A 23,483-nucleotide genomic window follows, 5' to 3' on the forward strand; every position below is an offset into this window, starting at 1 on the left:
TTTGCTGTGAAGGACAGGCTTCTTTGTGATCCTTAGCAGTGACTGCTAATGCCATTTCTGTAAAGCAGCAGAGAACCGAGTGATGATGCATGACTCATTCACCACTCACGCTCTTCCCACTCTCGTTCCGCTGCCTCCCTCTCCATCCGCTCCATCCATCCGTCTGCCTGTAAAAGGCTTGCTGACTGGGGGTGGGGTGTTTAGAAGCCGAAAAGGCTTGGCAAGCCTTTCCCTGATTGGTTGGCTGCCCGTTGAATGTGACCTGTCCTCATCCGGACCGGCTGTGTTTTAGCTCCACCTCCCTGCCTCCTCCCCCGGTTGTGAAGCCTCCACTCTCAGAACTGTCTATGTTCCAGAGAGAGAGTATCGCCTCTATGCAGGAAGGACAGGATTAACACCGCTTGGTTTATGTGCATATAGATGCACTGAGAAGGAGGTCACCCAACTGCACACAAACAGCACAGGCTCATTTCACTGCGTCTCTCCAGCCCTGGACTCAGAGGATGCGTGACGCTTACTGCTAGCTTTTGATGTTTGTACTTTTTTTGTAAGGAGTGTAGAAATACTCCAGACAGTAACAGGAGCCTTGTTTCAATTTTGGGGGTGCCTAGTCTTATTGGCTTGCTTTTTTTTTTGTGGCACCAGTCCTTGAGACAATGATGGAAGCAGCGCACAGCATAGGCTAGCTCTGCGCGAGGGGTCGGTCCACGCTGCTTTGCCCTCCTGTTGTCACTGGGACTCAGCACCACAGACTTCCATTCGATCCAGCTCCCCGTTGAGCTCTGCGAGGTTCCGAGGGCCATGCCATCCAGGGAGTCGTGTTCGGCCCTGAAGGGTAGCAGGACCCTGGTGCAAAAGAACAAGCAGGAGAGTGGGCAGCAGGACATGCTGGCAGCAGCCCTGGGGGTCCGCGTGGGCCCTCAGAAACCACCCTCCACACTCTGGCAGCCTCTCAAACTGTTTGCCTATTCACAGCTCACCTCGCTGGTCCGCCGAGCGACACTGAAGGAGAACGACCGTACACCCAAGTATGAGAAAGTGCACAACTTCAAGGTAAGGAGTCTCTGCCTCCTTCGTGTTGTCTATCGTGTCTGTTCATTGTGTACGCTCACCCCTGTTCCCAACACACTCCAGTTAAACAGTGACTCACCAGGGGTCTTGGTCACATTGTTACAGTCAAAGAATGTCTGCTGACAGCAGTCTGCGTGTGTTTTGTGTGTTTTCTACATATGTATCTTTTTGATTTGACTGTGTGTCTGTGTGCACACCCACACGCCTGTGTTGTGATTCTTATGTTTGGGTCTGTACAGTGAAGGCTTGTAAAACGCTTCTTGTCGAGTGCCTCTTGCTCACTCGGGCAGCAGATGGGGGAGATTATGGCAGTAAGGAGGGGGTCCTCATGGAGGAGAGTGTCCCTATTTGCCTTCTGTCTGCGTGTGCTGCTTCGCACTGGCTTGCTTAATGGAGTGGTGTGTAGAGGAGCCCTGTGCCCCCCCGAGTGCTGACATGAGCAGAAACAGCCTCCCCCCACTCCCTGCTGGCTTACTGCAGACTCCCTGATCACCATTTTATGGGTCTTTCACACATTTCAGCTCTTTCACTGTAATCTTCCCCAAAGGGCTGCTTGCTCCAGACTCCAAAGTAAACATAAGGCATAGACGGTGCACATGATATTTACTTACAGAAATGTTGAAGAATGTCATTGTCATATAGTTACTACAAACAGAGCATCTGTGTTAGATGGAGGCAAAGAAACTTTAATGACAAACTGTAAACTTGGCAGCTAGGGTCAGTGACTGGTGCTTTGTTTCTAAGGAGTCGTTTATTGTGCCCTTAGATTAAGAACCAAATAAGTGTTTGGTTGTTCTCTGAAGGGCCCCCCCCAATTTGATTTACAACAAGGGCTCACAGGGTTGTAGATGGAGACTTGCTAACAGTCTGTCTTTTCTAAGCACCACTGAGGTTTAATTATTCACCTTTTTAAACTTCTATTTTTAGCCATCACTCGTTCTGATTTTGTTGTTTAACAGCTGCCTCTGTCTTTTGTGACTATTGCTTGGTTTGACTGGGCAGAGCGAATGGCCTAAAACAGCTGGGCTCAGGTGTGTGCTACTGTTTTCCTTTGGCCATGAAGACTACACAGTCCGGTTTTCCTGTACCTGGGTAGGCTGGCTGTGCCACTCCTGATTGGCTGGGCTATTACCTGGCAGAGAGGGGCTCTGCTTGATCTTACCATAGCGGATCACCATGACAACCCACCCCCTCAGACCCTAGTGCAGTGTGGCGGAGGCCCCCCTCCCAAAAGCGTCAGAATGTTACACCCCTGGCCCACTAATAGTTTGAGTGGATTAACATCCAGGCTGATTTGACTGCTGCAACGGCTCTTATCTCTGTAGGATAATCCAACAATCTGGCTCGTTTACGACATTTGGGAGCAGTTGTCTGTCCATCCAGTAAATGACTCTCTCACTCGTCTGTTTCCTTTCTCCTGTTTCTCCTGCAGGTGCACACATTTCGGGGGCCCCACTGGTGTGAATACTGTGCCAATTTCATGTGGGGACTGATTGCTCAGGGAGTCAAATGTGCAGGTACATATGTTTACACCCTGTATACACACAGATCTTTGAGTTACATACTAGCTGCTCATTCCTTAACAGCGCATTTGTATAAATGTTTTTAATTTACTGTGCAATTTTTGTTTAGGTAGGTATTACATTTCACTGTAATTGTTTTACAGTGGATTCTACTTATAGAATTTACACAGTGATTATAGCCACATCTTAAAATTTAGCAGTATAAGTATACTGATGTAAAACCAGGCGCAATAGAGATGTCATTGTTGAAGAGAAAGCTGATCTGAGTTAACCTCTTTTTTTGAAAACCAAAGTAGTGTACACAAGGGCCTGTAATGGTAAATAAACACTTTAATAATCATACAAAAGCATCTGACAGTGTTATTATTAAACCATTTCATTTTCATAAAATGCAGTGGTTTGACATTTATTTCTGCTGGGTCCACGTGCCTTGTGGATGACCTTCAGTTTGTATCCTTATAGCTACACTTATAGCCTCGTAGTGATTTATCCTGTTCTGTTCTCCACTGTCACAGTGAAGCCTTCAGTGTGCTGTGGCATATCATACAAGCATCTGCTTGTGCTCTTAGCACTTTTGCTTTATTCAGAATACCACAGTTCCAGTTAGAATTTCTGGATTTATTATCCATTTTTCTTTTCCCTGAACCAACTTTAAAACTTTAAAATTGTTTACATGACCCAATAGTATTTGCCATTTGTTCAGTTTGGCTTGCAAAATGAAAATTGTGTGTGCCTGTGTATGTTTAGCACTTTAATAGCTGCGCTGCTATGTATAGAAGGTTGTATGAAGACATGGAATATGAAACAGATGTGCAGATACTTTGAAACAAGCTGATTTAGTGATTCAAAAAAATGTATCAGTTTTTAGCACTTAATACAACTCAGTATTTACTTCCATTTAATATATTTAAACTTTTGTTTTTCAAATTTATGCACAAAAAACATTTACTACATTCATTAAACTGTCAAACTATGACGGTAGTTATGCATAGCTAAGGAATAGATTTAAATGGAAAATACAGAAGATTTAAATCAGTCAATCTGGTAGACCACATCAACTACAGATATTTTTTGTGCATTAATGCTTTGAAAGCATTAGATCAGAATACCACAGTAAAAGCAGACATTTGGATTGTGTTTTATTTATAGAACAAAGTGTCGTACACGTGTGTTCATGGTAAATTATTTATGTGATGGGTAGAAAAGCAACAAATATTCTGATATACACCATGACTGAAGGATCTAGGTGGTTTTACTTCCTTCCAGTCCTTTAGATTGCAGAATCTAGGACAGACGAGTCTTTTATGTATAAATTTGCATTCCAAAATTCGCCCCCTTTTCCCCCTCCCTGGCGAAGCAAGCGTCTGCCAGTGCATGTTGTGGTACTTGTGCTCATCGCTGAGTGCCCCCAGCCCGAGCGTTTGTGAAGAGAAACAAAGCTGGCGTGTCTCTTTAATGAGGAGGGCGCTCGGGGCTGGGGGGGGAGAAGCGCTCCTCCTGCCTCCATTAACATGCGTCGGAGCCAGGACCCTGTGGCAAAGCATTCTTGCTTGCTCCCACGCTGCAGCCCTACCCTGATGCCATCCCTTTGGTCACAATGCCGACAGCCATCGGTCAAACCCGCTGTGGTGTTTAGTCCACAAATAATGGCTCAGTTGAGGTTAAACAGTGAAACGTTGCATTGCGGAGCCACCGCGGGGAGTCCGTTGTTACTCGTCCTTCTATCAAGGGCCTTGTCTGCCCATTGCTCACCAGCATCCTCTGAAACCTCTGCTGTCAGTCCAATGTCATTTCCAGTGTTACGTACTATGAGCTGGATGTCTGGGCTCTAACTTAAAGAGCCTTGGTGGGCAGTTGTTCAGAGACTGAACGTGTTATTTCTCAGTATTAAAAAAAAAAAAAAAAAAAAAAACATACAAAGGTTAACTTCTAAAGTGTTTTCAGTTTTACAGTTCAAGTTATAACAAAAATGTTCAGTTTTTTTTAAAGGTAGCCATTTTATATTTAAGAAAGGGAGCACATCTGTATTTTCTAACTGTTTAAAAAAAAAAACTTTCCAAAACAAGTCCATCTTGGTCATGAATAGCTGTTGTTTGGATTTAGAACAGGGAAACTGGGTCTTGTGTAGCCTCCAGCAGTGGGGCATGGGGGGGGGGTGCGGCACACGGCATCAGCGTGCATTGTCTTTACGCGCTCTGCCGCCAGTAGGCTTTCCCCTTCCCATAAGGTTCTGCTACATGTGCTGGCCACCCAACACTGCGCTCAGGCGTAAAAGTGTAGCCCCAGTCTCAGAACCACAGGCACCTAAAGTGGGACACACTTAGAATGCGTTATGGTAATAGATGTAGAAATCAAAAATGGAAAAGGAAATGGCAATTTTGTAAAAGATTTTATTTATTAAAAAAACACTTTAAAATATCTTATGTAATTATTTTTAGCAGGAACAAAACTCAAGTATCTAGTAGTTTTGTATGGCTCCATTGTTGCAGTAATGTTGGCATTTATTTATTTTTAAATTTTAGATAATATATCTGTCCATGAACATGTTTGAAACATTGCCTTTAAATTCAGAATGGCCCAGTGTTAGGTATCTGATAAGCTAATTATGCTGTGCCTTGGTTCAGTGTTCCTTTCGCAGGCATTTCTACAGCCGTTGCTGTAATGAATAAACATGAAGTATTGAGCTTTGAATGAGGCAGTGCTTCGTGGTTGCCTCTCCAAGCCATTCGCTGCTGGCCTTTTCAAGGTGACACTGGGCTGGCAGCACACCAGGAAGTGATGTCACTGCTTGCTTATGAGTGGTGTAGTGTTCAAGGCCACCGTGAGGGCAAATATCGATCAAGGAGACTTTTTAAAAGGAAACGAGCCATCCCCGAAGTCAGAGGCAATAATAGCATTTGAAGAATGGAATTTCCCTTTGATATAACCTTATATACTTAAACGCATGTCCAGCTTTTATATTTGATTTGGCTTTTCATGTTTTATTTCTTACAGAAAATAGAATTTACATTATCAATTGTCAAAGAACATTTAATGTATAAATAAAATTGGAGTTGCATTAAAAGATCAATATATAACCATAGAGCATCTATTATAATTATAGTTAACCAAGTTACTTGATGCAAAATTATTTTAGTGAAATATTTCATTGTTAAAATGGCTAAATAGTAAGATTAAGTCATTCAGAAAGGGTCTGCTATAAGCAGGGAAAATGAATAATGAATGTATTCCGTTGAACAGTGTATGAGACATTTTCTTTGGATAATGGAATTTTATTGATTGCTGCCTTTCCTCCCCCTCCTTTTCTCCAGACTGTGGTTTGAATGTCCATAAGCAGTGCTCCAAGGTGGTTCCTGATGACTGTAAGCCAGACCTGAAGCATGTGAAGAAAGTGTACAGCTGTGACCTGACCACCCTGGTAAAGGCCCATAACACCAAGAGGCCCATGGTGGTAGACATGTGCATTCGTGAGATCGAGTCACGAGGTGAGCAGCCCAGGAGGAACACAGACCACCAGGAGTTACTTCTGTAAATTGGCTGTTTGCATCATTGCCGTGTTGATCTGTTGTCATTGTCTTCAGTTCAGAAGCCCCCCCTTTTTTTTTCCCCTTCTAAATTAAACATCATGGCACACTGGCATGCAAGCACTGGTAATGGAAGCTGTGCTGAATTATCCCTTTACTATTAGTTATGTGACCATGACTTTCCCTCCTTCCTATAAAGGTCTGAAGTCTGAGGGGCTGTACAGAGTATCAGGATTCAGTGATTTAATTGAAGATGTCAAGTTGGCGTTTGACAGAGGTATATTTTTCATCTCTTTAGTTGAATGTTTTTCAATTTTCCACTAAAAATTAAGCATATATGTATCATTTCAATCTTTTTATTAGGTACGTATGTAGTTCATCTAAATCCTAATGGGTGTTGCTTTGACATAAATAGGGGAAGGACACACATCATGATATTATCTATCTTTAACGTGATTTGCAGGATTCTTGAGTTACACAGGAGTTGTATGGCACAGCACATTATAGAATATGGCCTAAGTTTGGCACAACTATCTAGCTGATAAATTCACTTTTGAATGGCCTCCAAACTTGATTTCTGGGAGCCTCGGTAATGGCGTTAAAAGGGAAGTAGCTCCAGTGAGATGAGTCTGCCTGGGACAGTATGTTGGCGTTGGGGGTAGGGCAACTTGCCAGTGATTCCCCAACGGCAGCTCTGTGATATGGGAACCCAGAGCAGAACTAGGCCACATTCTGCATTGAATCAACATCTGGGCCAGCAGTGGTGGAGACCAATCTGGGGGCCGGCTATCTTGTGCATAGGGGGCCCTTAACTGACAGGGAGATGTACCCACTGAGTCATTCAGCACTGGGCCCTTTTCCCCTGATGTGACAGCCAGCTTCAGTCAAAGGACCTTCCTATCACGCTAATTCTGTTCCTTTTTGTCTTTTTGCAGATGGTGAGAAGGCAGATATCTCTGTGAATGTTTATGAAGATATTAATATCATCACTGGTGCACTTAAACTGTACTTTAGGGATTTACCGATTCCTGTCATCACATATGATGCCTACCCCAGATTCATTGAGGCTGCAAGTGAGTATTAAATTATTTGTCTGTGTGTGCAAGAGAAAAAGAAATTAGGCCATGTGTAGGTTATAAAGTGAACTCATTGCTTATCCAGTAATATGCCACATTTTGGAATGTAAGCACAAATATGGGTGCTCTCAGTGTTTACAAAAGGATAGAGCACTGATGTCTGCACATGGCACACAGTGAGGAATTCCCTAGCCCTTCCTGTGTCTTCTGAGAAGTACTGTCAGCTGAGGAATAAGGGGTTCTTTCCACTCGGATGAATTGCTTGCTTTGAAGCTGCGGAGCTCAACGAGCACGGTTTTGGTGTGTCCTGTAATGAACGCTCATAAACACAAAGCAGCGCCTTTCTGCCTACCATCAGACTACCTTTGAAAGCTGCTTTCAAAATTCCAGTTATTCTGATGTCCTCTGCTGGAGTCAAACCTCAATCTTATGAATGTAAAAAGATATTGTTTTAGCAGTACTTTCATGTTTCTGGTCACTTTAAACTGATGACAAGTCCTTTCCTCCTTAAGATGTGACAGTGTCAGAGGGCCAGGGTTTGGGTTAGGTTTAGACAGGAAATGACGTGGTTTTACACATAAGCGTGTGCAGAGTGACTGATTATAATAATACATTAATTTATGTACTTTCATTTTTAGAGAAGCTCATGTTATGTCCTAACACTGGCTTTAAAAGTCAGGGCTGAGGAACAAGGGAACTTAGCAGGTAGCTTAATAGTTGGAGCTACCATCTTCCACTTGGAGGATGTGGGTTTGAAACCCCTCTCCTGTTATAGTACCTTTTATCATGGTACTTACTGTGAATTTCTCCAGTAAAAATTACCCAGCTGTATAAATGGGTAAATCATGATAAGTAGCTTAATACACAAATTTAGCATTGTAAATCCTTTTGGAGAAAAGTCAGCTAAATAAATATGAAAAATGTACAGGCTAAATGGCATTTTTAGTTTGTTACAACACAGAAATCGCCCACAAGGAGTTAGTTTGCTTAGCCTTAACAAATGTTTCTTTGTGTGCGGTTACAGAGCTGACGGACACTGATGAGCGGCTGGAGGCCCTGCATGAGGCCTTGAAGCTCCTGCCGCCTGCACACTGTGAAACACTGAGATATCTCATGGCTCACTTGAAGAGGTAAATGTGACTCATGCACACACATTAAGTCTTTTCAGGTCACTACACACTCTAGTGTAGAAACCTCAGAGGTGAGGAGTGCATTACAATATCCATTGTAACCATTCGAATTCACAGGCTGGGTGAGAGGGATGCAGCTCTTTCCATGTAGCTCAATAATTCAGACCTCCTGTCTACAGGGTGACCCAGCATGAGAAGGACAACCTGATGAACGCGGAGAACCTGGGCATTGTCTTCGGTCCCACCCTCATGCGTGCCCCAGACTTGGATGCCATGACAGCACTGAATGACATCCGCTACCAACGGCAAGTGGTGGAGTCGCTCATCAAAAATGAGGACATTTTGTTCTGAAAAGGGATCAATTCAACATAGCAAATGAAGGAATCACATTTTGATATCTAGCAGCTTGATGCTGTCTTGCATTTTTTGTGTAAAAGGCTTGAATATGAAGGAACATTTTTATCATTGTACATCTTTTTCTCACTCCCGATGGACCAGTACTGTAAATACCTTTTTCTTCCCCTTTTGATGGGTGTGGATTATGTACCTTAAAATTAAGTTTTGCATGTTTGCCTCCCCATTTTTGTCGGGGGTTGTTTCAGGACTAAAATTGGCGGAGTGTCTTTCTTGGATAGTCTTCTAGGGAGTATCCAGCATGAGTTTAGCATTTTTGCAGTCTAAAGCATTGTGGCTCTGCTTTCATTGTCCTGTGGATGTAGCTCATTGTAGCCCAGTTGTTTTTGTGAAACACTATATACCTATATGTGAAATAGAATACTGTATTTTTTTTATACCTTTGTGAAGATTCCAGACTTTTTTTTTTTTATACACAGTACTTATTTAGCTGGACTTTACAGCCGCTTTCTAACATAATTTAAGGAATCTGTTTTTTTTTTTTTTTTCCCTGAAATATTTGGCCTTCAAATTTTTTGCGCTGAAATTGTAAATGTTTGGTTCATGTTTTGTTGGTAATTTTTTTTCAATTTGATTTTGCGCATGGGTATATTAATTTATTAAACCTGGCTTTCAAAAGAACAGTTTTTGCTTCTGCCTTTTCTATAATGCATCAAAAGAATGATTACAAGCATTAGGCTGGAATAGCATTCATCAATGTGCAGTAACATCTGGTCAAAAACTGATAACATATGGTTTAAAATGCGCACACACATTGAGTGACTCCACCACAAGGCATTAAATTCAACGTGTGGTTGTTTCGGACACAACCTTATTCGTTTGCCTAAGAACAGCTATTACCAAAGTTGAACGTTCATGTGTATGTTTGCACTGGCCATTTGCATTGCATTGAGCCCTAAGTAAAGGACTCACTCTGAGATGCACACAAACTTGTGACATCATGCTACCACTAGTGTATACTCTTGAACTGGCATTGTTTGTCATATGCCCACACTGCGACCTGATACGTCCCCATGGATTTTTGCATACGCTTCCAAACGTTTTTCACACCGTGCCAAAGCCAGTTTTGACCGCTGGTTTTAGTGATATTACCCCAAGCCCTACTTAACTAACTTAATCTGTAGGATTTGCATGTCCTGCACCAGGTTCTACTACCATAAAAGGTAGGTTGTTTTTATGCAATCATTTTGGCAAAATACCCTTATAAATACTTTCATATTTATAAATATTTTAATATTTGTTTTTATATAAATTCTAGCAATCATTTAGAAAATCTAAGTTAAGGTGGTAATTTTTTTTCCCCCTTTTCAAATATGTACACTTCTACAAGCAATCAGGAATGGGAGATGAAACATGTTTATCAGTTTACTCCACGATGATGTATTTAATTTGCTCAGCACTGGAACGTGCATGTTAAAAATGCATGCCTTGAGACAGGGACGTACAAAAGAAAACAGATCTGCCCGTGCAAGCTGCTGAACCTGGAACTACTAAATGAAAGCATTATTGCCACCACACTCAATTGACTTTGCACACCTCAGTCCTCAAATGACACTGAGGAACTGCTCCAGATCTCAGACTTTCTCATCTGTTTCTGTTCTAGAGATCTAACGTATTTCCCTCATAAATGATTCGCACTGCCACAAAGGAAATGGGTCACGGCTGTTGTGGTAAGCCTGGAATCGTCACGCATTCCTAATAGTTCTGACTGCTCAGCGCACTAAATAGACAGCAGAATTTCAAACTACTGCTACATAAATGTCATTACAAAATCTCCTTCATCTACATCAAGTAACTTCAAGCCCTTCAGTTACAATACAGAGCCATTTATTTCAACAGTTTTCGGATCAGTACAATAATTTTCATTTATGGGTATGCTGACCTATATTCTTAAATGTAAAAATATGTTTAACTGTGTTTTCACTGTTACACAATTTAACACTTTTTTAACCTGACTGAAGTTTATTCTTAAATTTGTACATTTGTTTACAATAACTTTAAAAGTTAAAACATGTCAGTCATACTTTTTGAAAGGCACAACGTTTTAATTTATTTTTCCCTGTAGGGACACACACAAAAGGAGAGCCCCAGGATGTTGGCTTTTTCAATTAAAATGTATTAAAATGTGTTTATTCAATTAGTCATACAAGTCTTTAATCTCAGGTGGAATATTTATGACATACGGTCAAACAGAAGCCCTTCTGAGAGGGTTTCCTAGGACATTGGCATCACTGACAGATGCCATGCAGCTGCCACATCAGTCACATCTAGATTGCCGGCACAAAAAGAAGATACTGATGTTTTCCTGCTGGGCACAGTTTTGGCTGATGCAGAGAGCTCCTTCTGAATGAAACATAACTGACGATGTTGCCGAAAGAGGTGGAATCCAATGGCGAGCACAGGGCTCCTGTGGAGTTGAAGAATCGGGGCTTTTCTCAAGGACCCACGGGGCGTAATCTGGGCATACGGTACAGCTCCGTGGCTCTGGCCTTGGCCTGTTTCTGTTGGAAAGGGGGTTGGATAGCGGTTCAAGGAGGGCGGGGGATTCGGCAATCACTGGGGTTGCCCTTGCTAAATTTGATGGATGAGCTTGATGGGTGAGCGACTAGCTGATTGAACGAATGGCGGCGAGGGAGAAATTGAGCTGCCGAGTCCCATCAGGCCTCAAACAGGAAGGGCAGGTGTGACATGCCAAGTCCTATGGGAACAGGGGAGATGTGCAGTGCCTGTTCTTTCTTATTGTTTAGACAAAAATGGAAAAACGTATTGAAGTTACCATTATTATTAAGCACACACTAGATGTTTCAATGAATTTTTAATAATACCGAGTAATATGGGCCACCTCTGGAATGGGTTCACTTAAACCCTGGGAAAAACCAATTCAGATTGTGTTGTGAAATCCTTGGCTTCCATTGTTTCCCACAACTGACGAAAAAGAGGTCACAGAAAAACCATCTTTGTGCCCCACCGTTAATTGCATTTGTAAATACTGCAGAATATCACCAAGAGCTTTTTTCATCTCCAGTCTCAATTTAACACTGGCATAGGCAGGAGTGGTATGTGCAGCGTCCATTGAGAAAAGATGATAGAATGTATTTTGCACTGAAAAACATCACAAAAATGTATGATGTCCATGATAAATAATTTATTACCGACACTGAAGATGCTTTCCATACATTTTCCATCATCAGCCACTTGCTTAGTCTGTGCATCCAGTTTCTAGATAAATTAGCGTGAGACTAAATTTTGTTAGCTAGCTAATAATTCTTTGTAGCGAAAACCAACGGAATTTTTAACTCAATGTGCAATCGGAGATTATATTATAATATCCTTAAGAAGGGGTCAATTATACCCTCCTTCAGGCCACAAGTGCTCCGCAAACCATAAGGCCAGTAGCAGCCCAGCTTTCCTCGCTCAAATATGAACTGACCAATCAGTGCCAGCGATTCCATCTTTCCAACATCTGTCGCATCCAATCACCTACACCGACTCCATTTTTTAAAGACAGGCTGTGCCCAATCACTGAAGATGGACGCGGCGCTGTCCAGCAAGGATTTCGCCCGACGGAAAGCAGTGATTTCAAAGATTGACTCTATCCAGTCGCTGCTGATGCTGTCCAGCACTTTTTTTCAAATAACACTGGAAATAACTATTCCAAATTAGTGTCTTTTTGATGATGACGAATAATGTAGTGTACGTGCTGCATCAACTACCGGCTTTAAAACATGATGTTAAGCAAAGACACGCTCGAGTAAAATACATTCAGAAAAAAAACAATACTTATCAACTCGTGTTCTTTTTCCTTATCCCTTCTTCACCATTTTACACAGTACTGGCAATAATAACTCGGCAGCATCAGCGCGAGGATTGCGCCTCGCGACTCTTTTCGCGGGACCCGCGTGCTGTGATGAGTATTTTCATTGGACAGGTCTTGTAATATTAGCGCGCCAATGCGGACTGTAATTGGGCAAACAACCAAACACATAGTGACCATCCGAATTTCAATTGGACAATGTTACTGTAGTGAAAACTCACTCAATCTTAGTCGCTTTTGTTGTGGGGAAACGATTTAAAATAGACTTCTTAACTTTGCAATGCACAGTATTCAATACATTATTTATATAGCTTGTACTTTGCTGTGTAACGTTTCGCTTCCTGTCGTGAGAGTCCACTTTAAGTTTAATATCCGCTTTTGTTTATGTATATTTACGAAGAATTTCATCACTGAAAGGTTGTGAGGTTGTGAGCTGGAATACATTAAAATTTTGCCAAAGAATACAACACGACTTTCATATGGTAATAATTTCGAACAATCCGTAGCCTCACAGATATATCAGACGTACAAAGAAGTCATTTACCGAATCCGCCTCGTTAGCGCAGTAGGTAGCGCGTCAGTCTCATAATCTGAAGGTCGTGAGTTCGATCCTCACACGGGGCAGAGGTCTATGTTTTGCACATATTTTCAGAGCGCGGTGCATATATGATATTTGACTCGAGAGGCGACGGCTGCAGACTGTACAGGGCGGTGGCATGGAGGGGAGTTCGGACGTTGCGCTGGCGCCTTCACTCCTTGTCAGCTAAGACTGTTTGAGTCGGAGTCAAGAGCTTCTCTTCAGCCTTCGGGTCTCCCGCTCTACTCTAGACTAGTCTAGTCCAGACTCTGGACCAGAGTATTTCTCTACACTTCTCTGAAACAACACTGTGTGAGTGTACGGCACTGCAATCAATCATTTTTGCGAAAAAACCCTCATAAAAATAAAAGGAGTACAGGAACCGAGTCAATAAATAAATACATCATCATGTACGAGACTTGTTTCTGCGATCGTTAATCATTGGCATTATAACCAGGACATTTTCTTAAAAAAAAAGATGTAGATTTTTTTTTTCAGATCATGATCTGTGCTTAAGCAGGGAAATGTTCTGGAAATAAATACACTTTGTTCCCATTTCCATTAGAGTTTTAATCTCATGATGCTGCTTCAAACTTAGGAAGGAAGGCTGTGATCTGAGAACAGACACTTGACGGGGATTTCAACATGTTTTGGTCAAACCTGTGGACCAGAGTGAGGATATGATCAATGATTTATCTATCTATCAATGATCTTTCTCTCGAATCTGAAATAACCTGCTGTCATTCCCTGCGGCAACAAGTCACATTTGGCCTATATTTTTCTTTTGGAGCTGACGTTGTGATGTGACTTTCCCTTTGCACAATCTCAGTTATGCACTCAGCTGCTCTCTTCCATCATAGCCAGTGTTTATACCCAGGACCACTGTTGTTGTGTCAGATCTAGTGAAGATTGATATTAATCCTCAATGAATAACCGCATGAAAGCTCAGTGATGGACTGGTGGCCTTGGGCTCCTGCTTTCCTTCAATTCCTCTAACAATTCATGCACAGATGGAGGCTGCGCCGCAGCTCGGTGTCAGTCCTGTGTTTCTCCGTTCTGTATTTTTCGTGAGTGCAACCAGAGCGATTTCCAGTTTAAATGCAATGAGAGTTCACGGCCACGTTCACACGAACATGTCACATGAACCCATTTGTACCAACACAGTAATTCAGGCTTTGCTAACCCTAAACGAAGGTGCAGTAAACATTTTGATTTGAATGTCTGTGTTGAAATTTGCAAGGAGTTGCACTGCAGGACGTTTTGAATTATGCGATGTGTTCTGTAGGTTCTTCATGGGGCTCAGAGGATGAATCCCGGCTATTCAAGACCTTGTTTAAGGGATATAACAAGGTGGCCCGTCCCGTCAGTCACTCCAAGGAAGCAGTGGTGGTGACTGTGGGCTTGCAGCTCATCCAGCTCGTCAACGTGGTACGAGTTGGGTGATGTGCCACACCTCGTGTGCTCCCTCATCTCCACCGTCTTTCACCACACTTTTAACCTTAATGTTTTCCCTTCCTTGACAGGATGAAGTCAATGAGATTGTCACTAGCAATGTGCGAATTAAGCAGGTCTGTATGGCTGCTGATGTTGGAATTAGATTTCCATTGCTTAGCTGATGCTTTTATGTGAATAACTATGCAAATTTACATAGCTGTTTGTTTTTCTGGAGCAATTTGGGTTAAATACTTTTGTCCAGTGTCCTGTGATCCAGGAGGGAGTGCCTAAACGTACATCTGTAATTCTAATGCTGGATATTTGGATTTGGAGCTTTAAGATAAACCCACAAGGCAGCAGTGCTTTGAAAGTGACCTATATTCAAGGCTACTGAATTAGATTATGATAATTTTCTCTTAATTTGGAGGATAATTTTATTTGTAGATTTTTCATTTATTGTTTAACCTCATGGCTATTGTTTTGTATGTATTAAGATTGCATATTACCATTTCTCTTTTGTTCTGTATATCAGCAGTGGAAAGACATCAACTTGCAATGAAACCCAGATGATTTTGGAGGAATTAGAAAGATCAGAGTACCATCCACTGACATTTGGCATCCTGACATTGTTCTCTATAACAAGTAAGAATCAGGCCACGCTTCCTCATTTCACATGGCTGTTGAATGTCATTGATGTGATGAGGCCCGGGGCTATCACAAAGAGTCAGAAATCATCACTGATGACATTTTCCGCACATGTGACTCCACTCAGATGTGCTTGAGGAGAGCACTGAGATAGCATTGGTGCTCAGGCTAAAGTGGGCCTCCAGATCACAGGTCTTCCACAGGCCATATCTTGCTTCTGACACATAGCTGCATCTCCTCGACAACCAACCCGCAGGCATGGCAACCCCCACCAGCAGCTGCCCGTGGTTGGTTGGCCTGTGTGGAGGTTGGACCATGTGGCCGCAGGTGTCGGCGGTAACAAGGTGCGTGTTCTTCCCCACAGTGCAAATGGGGACTTTGCCATCGTGCACGAGACCAAGGTGCTGCTGGAGCATACAGGCATGATCACGTGGAATCCACCTGCCATATTCAAGAGCTACTGTGAGATCACTGTGCCGTATATGTTATGAATGTGGAATCCGGTAACAAATTCACTTACACTCCGATGAGGGTCTCTGTTTACTGACATCTTAATGGAGCTAAACTGACAACGTCTAGAAAGCTGAGCTGGTATTGTGTGAAACGCACAGCACTGTGGTGCACATCATGATTTTGGTGTCTGTTCTTCTCTATTTTCCTGTACAGCTTCCGGTAGAGGTGATGGTGGTGCTGAGGTTGTCTATATACCTCTTCTACCCACTGACTTCTCAATACTAGCAGGATCAGATCCCCTCAAGGAAAAAATGGCTTCTGCAGATAAGTGAGTCTTATTGGGCCCATCGTGTGACCTTACGGTGTTTTCTCCATCTTGTCTCAACTAGGACAGTGATCGGCCTGACTAGAGCAGCTTCACGGAGAGTGGCGAGTGGGTGATGATGGACTATCGGAGTTGGAAGCACTGGGTGTACTATGCCTGCTGCCTCAACAGACCATACCTGGATATCACCTACCACTTTGTCATGCTACGCCTTCCGCTCTACTTCACTGTGAACGTCATCATCCCCTGCGTGCTCTTCTCTTTCCTCATTGGCCTGGTGTTCTACTTACCTACTGACTCTGGTACCCAACCTTCTCGTATTTACATGACATTTACATTCGTTTGTTTAGCAGATGCTTTAAAAATCTCCAAAGCAATTTATAATGCAGAGTAAACAGAAGTGCACTGCACAGCAGATAAAGAGTTCCAGATGCACACGTGAGACTGTGGACTCTTCCTGTCAGTTGTCCAAGACTGCTGTTTTTTCCCACAGACGTTATACGAGTAATTGCACATAGATTTGATAGGAAATATAGAGGTCGTCATGACAGATGGCAAGATTATGGAGCAGTTAATAATAATAACTGATAGCATATTGTGAGGCATCATGTTGGTCTTAAGAAATACTTTAAATACAACCAAATAGTTCCGTAATCAAATGGTCAATCTGAGTGTAAAAATCATCCAGGAGAACAGTTCTGCAGCACACTCATGAGGAACATGAAGACAGTAGCTCAAGAGTGCAGACTGGCAGCCTGAATGGTCCCGCGGAGTGATCCCGTCTGGATCGGGCCTTCTGCCACAGTCCACCCAGCTTCATTATGGCACCGCCCGCTGTGGGGTGCGTCTAGGAACTGCCCATCTCTTCATCTATTAAACATCTTTGGTTGACTCTTCTTGGCCCGTCTGCCACCGTGGATGGGCTCTGGTGCAGGGGGCCTTGTCTTGGATGGGAGTGCTCCTCGTTTTCCCTCTCTCATTAGGGAGATCAAAGCCCACGCGCATGTGTGTGCATCAGTCTGCCTGTGTGTGTCTTAGTGAGCGTAAAAGTGACTGATGGGAGGAGGTGATTTCTGGGCACGCTTTGCCGGGTCCTCTTCATCTCATATGATCCCTTGATTCCTTTTCTCTAACGAGAGGGACGCCCCACAGCTCTGCCACTGGCGATGTGCCTGTGTTCCTCGCTGTCATTTTACTATAGCATCAGGAGGCCCATAGTATGGAGTGCTCACATCACAGGACTTTGGTGGACACCTGAACAGCATCAGGGAGGCATCAGAGGGGAACAACAGTGTTATGACACAGCACCTCCAGATGGCCTGCAGGCCCCAGCTGACCGCTGGCCGCAGGAAGGGGAATGGCATTGCTCTCTGCGTGTCCTTTCTGTGCCCATCTGAATCAGCGTCCATTCACAAACGTGAGGAGCGGCTCTCTATGTAAGAAGGAGGGGAGGGATGATCGATTATCAAGATTACGTCCTCGCATTTTGCTCCGCAGTTTCATCCAAGTGGTGGTTTGAAGCCATGGAGCCTCACTAGTGAGGCGATAAATGCTCTGAGGTCCCCGAGGACTGCAGAACATCCGGGAAAAGGAGCGCTGCTCTTCCACACCGTGTGTGGCAGGGCACGCAGAACTACCTGCTTTCAGAGTGTATTGATCTAAAAGACACTTTCAATTAAATAGTTCCGAGTGCTGTGCGTTCGTGGGATTTGCTCCCGGTGGTCGGCTGTTTACTGGCACTGTGGGCAGTGGAAAGAGTTTTTCGTGTATGCTGACAGGCAAAGAATGTTTGCTTAAACCATACGTACACATAGAGTATGTGCACGCACGCCGAGACCGAACTGCGAAGGAAACTTTACGATCCAGATCTCGCTTCCGTGTCTTCGGTGCTCAGCTGGCTATGGTTACATAGAGAACACTGATGACATGACCCCTGTATTTTTAAACCGCTGTGCTTATTTTAAGTTTTAACACACGATCAGTCCTTGAATCGTGATTCAGAGAAAATCAATACATACGTTTGTCCTGGGTCGTGTGACCTGTGTCTGACATCAGCGTGAATTTCCTAGTCTAGCGCTGAATATGTCACTTGTCTTATGCATGCTGTATGTTTGGAGGCCAGTTTAGATTTATGTGCTGCTGAGCGGCTCATCTGTTTTGTTCATTTATTCCAGTACAGTGTGACATATTTAATTTGTCAGTACCGATCATACTGTAGTATTGATATGTAGTATATGTGTACAGAGTCTGTCAGATGGATTTTGGTGTCTGACATGTCTTGTGCCTTACCAAGGATGTTGACATCTGGTCATTTTCTACATGAAATATTTTTGGTGCTGTATTCTCTCAAGCAGTGTTTATTTTTGCTTTCCCCAGGTGAGAGGATGACACTCGGCATCTCCGTGCTGCTGCCCTCACCGTGTTCCTGCTGGTTATTGTGGAGCTCATCCCGTCCGCCTCCGGTGCTGTGCCGCTCATCGGAAAGTACATGCTCTTTACTATGGTGTTCGTCATCACCTCCATTATCAGCGCTGTTGTGCTCATCAGCATCCACCACCGCACCCCCAGCACCCACACCATGCCACAGTGGGTACGCAAGGTGAGCTTGCTGGTGGGGCTTCTGTAAAGACTGGGAGGGATGACTAAAAAAGTCTCTCAGGTTGCCACTGCTTACACTGTCTTCACCATGGACTGCAGCCCAGGAGCACATCAGTACTTCATTTCTGAAGTATTTACTTTGTTTTGAACCACTTCTACACAGGAGTGTAAGCCTCTGTAATGATATAACTTTTAACTTTCATTTAGATGAAGTGAACAGCCAAACAATTAGAAACAACAGAAGAGAGTCAGATGAGGGACTTTTGTTATTAGGACATACATACAATAGCTATTTGACTAAGTATAGTTTTAGTTAGGATTTATTATTGGATTTGGTACACACACACACACACACACACACACACACACACACACACACATTTTCAGAACCGCTTGTCCCATACAGGGTCACGGGGAACTGGAGCCTACCCGTCAACACAGGGCGTAAGGCCGGAGGGGGAGGGGACACACCCAGGACAGGACGCCAGTCTGTCGCAAGGCACCCCAAGCGGGACTCGAACCCCAGACCCACCGGAGAGCAGGACTGCGGTCCAACCCACTGCGCCACCGCACCCCCTCATCTTGGATTTGGTATCTTAATAAAATGGCCAGAATGCATGTATTATTCTGAAAGTGTATGTAGGTTAATACTTGAGCTTTAAAGCAGGAGTATCCAGCCTTTTTTTTGCAGCATCTTATTATGAACTGATCTAGAGGCTGCACGTTTAAAATCACGGGAAGTGAAACACTGAATCTTAATCTGAAAAAGATATGTATTCTATTGTAATTTATTTAAGTATGATGTGTTTTCAAGTATATGTGTCTATATTTGTATTATCATGTGATAAAATGAAAGTTATAGTACTACAGTAGGCATATTTATTACTTTTTCTATTTTTATGAAAATAAATTTGTATTTTTTACTTATGTCCTTACTGTCTGCATTACCCAAGACAGCCTTCGGACGCCAATGCTTTTATGGAACATGTCTGTGTCAGTACTGCCATCTATTGTTCGTACATCATATGTATCTTTCTTCTCTTTGTCGAGTACTATTTGTTTGTGAAAACACTAGTTTCAATAAACAAATGAAAGCTAGTTGATTTGACTTACATTTTTTATAGCTTTTTAATTGAAATTCCTGTGAAGAACAGGTCTTCACTGTGTACTTGAGCTGAGTCTGTGAATTCTCCTGTTGATCCTGTGTTGCAGGTTTTCATTGTCACCATCCCCAAAATCATGATCTTCTCCACCATGAAGCGCCCCTCCAAAGTGAAGCAGAAGAAACAGCTTCTTGCCACCAGTGTTGACATCTCAGACATTTCTGGCAAACCCACCCCTGCCCCTATCCCCTTCCACTCCCCCTTGACCAGGAACCCTGATGTGTGTAGCGCGATCAATGGCGTCAAATACATCACCGAAACCATAAAGTCTGATGAGAACGCCAACAATGTAAGAATCTATACAGCTGATTAGAATTATGGGATTATGATTTTTTTCACTTTAATGAAATATTTTTTATAGCATTATTGGTAACTATAAGTTTTCTTCCTGTAATTTTATTTTAAACTTGTAATGTTGCATAGTGAAACTGCAAACTGTTTGTTGTCCATATCCTGGGTCCACATGTAGGCTGACAGTGTGATAGCTGTCTTTCAGTAGAGTTCTCTGGCTGTTCCTTTTTAAGTGAGCTTCTCCTGTCATCTCCCTCTTTGACTCTCTTCTTACCAGGCTGCTGAGGAATAGAGGTTTGTTGCAACGGTGCTAGATCACATACTGCTGTGTGTCTTTGTGGCCGTGTGCATCATTGGTACCATGAGTGTGTTTGTTGGCCGCCTCCTTGAGCTCAATGCACAGGGCTAGGCCGCCTCTGAGCCCTGCCTGAAATGGGGCAGCCATATTATGTGATGACACTGGGGTCACGGTTCACTTGCATTATTCACTCAAGTAGATGTAGTGTAGGTCAGTAAGTAGCACAGTGTAGTTAAGGGCATGCACTTGTAAGCATGAGCACTGCTGTGGTACTGCTGAGCAAAATATTGGAGCTGAGATTACGGTTTATACTTTACTTATTGTGGGTCACACAAATTAAGTTATAGTGGCCCGTTAATTTTACACGCAGCAATCAAAGTTACTTGAAGTTGTTGACTGTTAACTTGAAGTTAAGGACTCTGCTGTTGAAGCTATAAAAAAGAAATCACAACAGATTACAGCATCCAGTAATAATTCTTACAGTTTCTTCATCTTCAACTTGTCAGACAAAATCAATGCCATCACCAGAAAATTCTTCACAATCCCTCCCTCCTTTCATACCAGGACCCCAGCAAGGCCTCCTTCCATGTGCTCCAGCCCTTCTCTCAACCTGACATCTGAAGTGTCCTGCTCTCTCACAGAACCACCACCTGTGCTCTTGACCTCAGTTCTTCTCCTGTTTTTATACAATATCTCTCTGCAACTCCTCAACTTTGCTCTCCAATCTGCTTCCATTTCTGCAGTTCTCATTCCTTCCAACCTCTTTGCTGCATTGTACACAGGTGACCCCCCCACATCTCCTTCACCTTGCTACAGCAGCTTGGTATCAAAGGATCATCACTGAAATGCTTTTTCAGGTAAATCTTACCAGAGGATTTTGCATGGCTTCCTTTCTTTCCCTCTCTGAACAGGTGTTCCACAGGGCTCGGTACTGGGGCCCTTACATATCTCCTGCTTCCCTTGTCTTGGTGATTCCCTCTTGCTGCTTCTTCTATCACAGGTGTACAGATGACACACAGATACTATACCTTTTTCCTCTAACCAGCACAGGTATGTCTTTGACTAATGCAGCACATCTCTTGGACATCTCTGTCTGGATGATTGATCGCCATGTACAGTTTAATTTCACAGACTGAAATCTTCAACCTCCCTGCTTTCCCGTCAAGAACTCTCTGTTTCTCCGGACAACTCGGTTATCTCATCCACACTGTCAGCCTGGAGTAACAATTGCATCAAGTCTCTTTCTCTCTAAACATATTGAAGCCATAACCCAATGCTGCAGACACCACCACATTCATAGAATCTGCCTGTATCACACAGCACTACTGCAGCTCCTGTCTGGTCTTTCAGCCTTTGCCATTAAGCAGCTTCAGCTGTTAAACAATGCTGCGGCTTGAACTGTGTTTGGCTTGGCAAATTGTTCCCATGCGTCTCCCCTCCTTTCTTTCCATTGGCTTCATGTAGTTGCTTGCATCAAGTTCAAGACTCGGTTTATGGCCTACAAGATGGTCAAAGGACCAGCAGCTCACCACCTTCAGGACTTGATTAACCCAAGAACACTGCGCTTCCTCAGTTCTGGCTGCATGGTGGCCTCACTTAGAAGGGGTCGAAAATTAAAAGGTATTGGTTCTCAGTCTTAGTAGAAAAAAACTCCCTCTCTCCCTCAGAAATGCTGAATTCCACCCAGCATTTTATAAAGGTCTAAAAATCCATTTTTGCCTGATCTCCTGACACATTTGTAAAGTTTTCCAATATCATCTGCTACTTTTATGTAACTATTTGCTATGCATACACTACTTATTTAGGTAGTTATGTGAGTAATGTGAGGCAGCAAAAACGGTGGTATCAAACTTTGTTTTGATAATCATGTGCTTCTATGTAAACCACACACACACAGTCTGAACTGCATGTCCTGAGCAGAGTCACAGCAAACTGGTGCCTAATCTGGTAACACAGGGCGCAGGACTGGAGAGGGAGGGGACACACCCAGGACGGGACGCCGGTACACCTTAAGGTACCCCAAGCGGGACTCGAACCCCAGATTCACCGGAGAGCAGGACCCGGTCAAACCTGCTGCGCCGCCACCACGCCCCCCTCTCTGATCACCACCTCCAACTCAATCTCTCCAAAACAGAGATTCTTCACCTCCCAGAGAGCACGATCCAGCCAAAACCCGCTGTGCCACCGTGCTCCTATTTATGTAAAGCTTTGTTGGAAAATGTCGCCTTTGTAAACTGAATTGTGTGTCGCTTTGGAAAAAAGTGTCAAGCGGAAGATAGTTGCTTAGGTGGCCAATAACCATAGAACAGACCTGTGGACTTGGGATCAAAGAGTTTCCGGGAGAAGTCCTGCTGTTTCACCTGAATGATCAAATTACTTGATCTTGTATAAGTAGAAGCAGATCTTTCCATAAAAACATGCTAAGCAACTAAATGGATGTAGGTGACGGAAACAGGGAATTACAGTATTACACTTTGTTTTGAGTATGCACGGGCCTCTCGGAGCTCCTCTTGATACACCGTTGGAGTACAGTGCACGATTCTCCCGGGGACCTTCTGACTGGATTTGGCTGTGAAACATAGCTTCACATTGTCACAGCCGTGGTGCAACAAACAGTTAATACTCTCCTTCTTGCGCATCTACTCCAGCTTCATATTCCAAATGGGCAATATCATATTTTCTGTTTATCCGACTAATGGGGAAAGCGTGATCAATAAAGCAATTTTCTAACGGGATATTGGAGACATTTTTCCATTGTTAAACAGAAGTTCACATACCCTAATGGTGAACATGCTATACTGAAGGCACTTTTATGCAAAAAAGGCAAATTCATGAGAGGCACTAGTTTTATGAAAACAGCATGTGATCGTAATGCATAAGAAATACGGAGCAGTAGAATCTATCTTGTTGACTTAGGCACTATCAGCTTGCCACTGATAAATTACAGTATATTGTGTAAAAATGTATTATTATATTTGCTGTGTATTGTTTTTGAATAATAATGCTATCAGGTTTTACATGGTGAACCGGTTATACAGTTTTTATCATTTGTCTATCACTGTACTTATCATTTCATCAGTCCCCGTAGTGAGAACTCACAGTTATATGTACGGTGTTTGCTTTACAGCTTAGTTTTTAAATATTTTC

The 23,483-nt window shown here is 43.1% G+C and overlaps 1 protein-coding gene, 1 non-coding gene and 1 pseudogene across 3 annotated transcripts in view; all 3 read left to right on the top strand.

Annotated features, from left to right (window-relative positions):
* chn1 (chimerin 1) overlaps window positions 1-9,250 on the top strand; it is a 33,410-nt gene extending 24,160 nt beyond the window's left edge. For both annotated transcript variants that reach the window (XM_029247241.1, XM_029247242.1), the window contains exons 8-14: window positions 976-1,053; window positions 2,504-2,588; window positions 5,906-6,079; window positions 6,318-6,395; window positions 7,054-7,191; window positions 8,219-8,324; window positions 8,504-9,250. In XM_029247241.1, the coding sequence (XP_029103074.1) occupies window positions 976-1,053; window positions 2,504-2,588; window positions 5,906-6,079; window positions 6,318-6,395; window positions 7,054-7,191; window positions 8,219-8,324; window positions 8,504-8,675 (831 nt within the window). In that variant the 3' untranslated portion in view covers window positions 8,676-9,250. The remainder of the gene's footprint in view (window positions 1-975; window positions 1,054-2,503; window positions 2,589-5,905; window positions 6,080-6,317; window positions 6,396-7,053; window positions 7,192-8,218; window positions 8,325-8,503) is intronic.
* Window positions 9,251-11,102: 1,852 nt separating this feature from the next.
* Window positions 11,103-20,447, top strand: LOC108920253 (acetylcholine receptor subunit alpha-like; annotated as a pseudogene).
* On the top strand, window positions 13,104-13,176 carry trnam-cau (transfer RNA methionine (anticodon CAU)). The gene has a single exon. It is a non-coding gene; the product is annotated as a tRNA-Met (tRNA).
* Window positions 20,448-23,483: the final 3,036 nt, after the last annotated feature.

Source organism: Scleropages formosus, chromosome 21 (assembly GCF_900964775.1).
Source record: "Scleropages formosus chromosome 21, fSclFor1.1, whole genome shotgun sequence".
NCBI lineage: Eukaryota > Metazoa > Chordata > Actinopteri > Osteoglossiformes > Osteoglossidae > Scleropages > Scleropages formosus.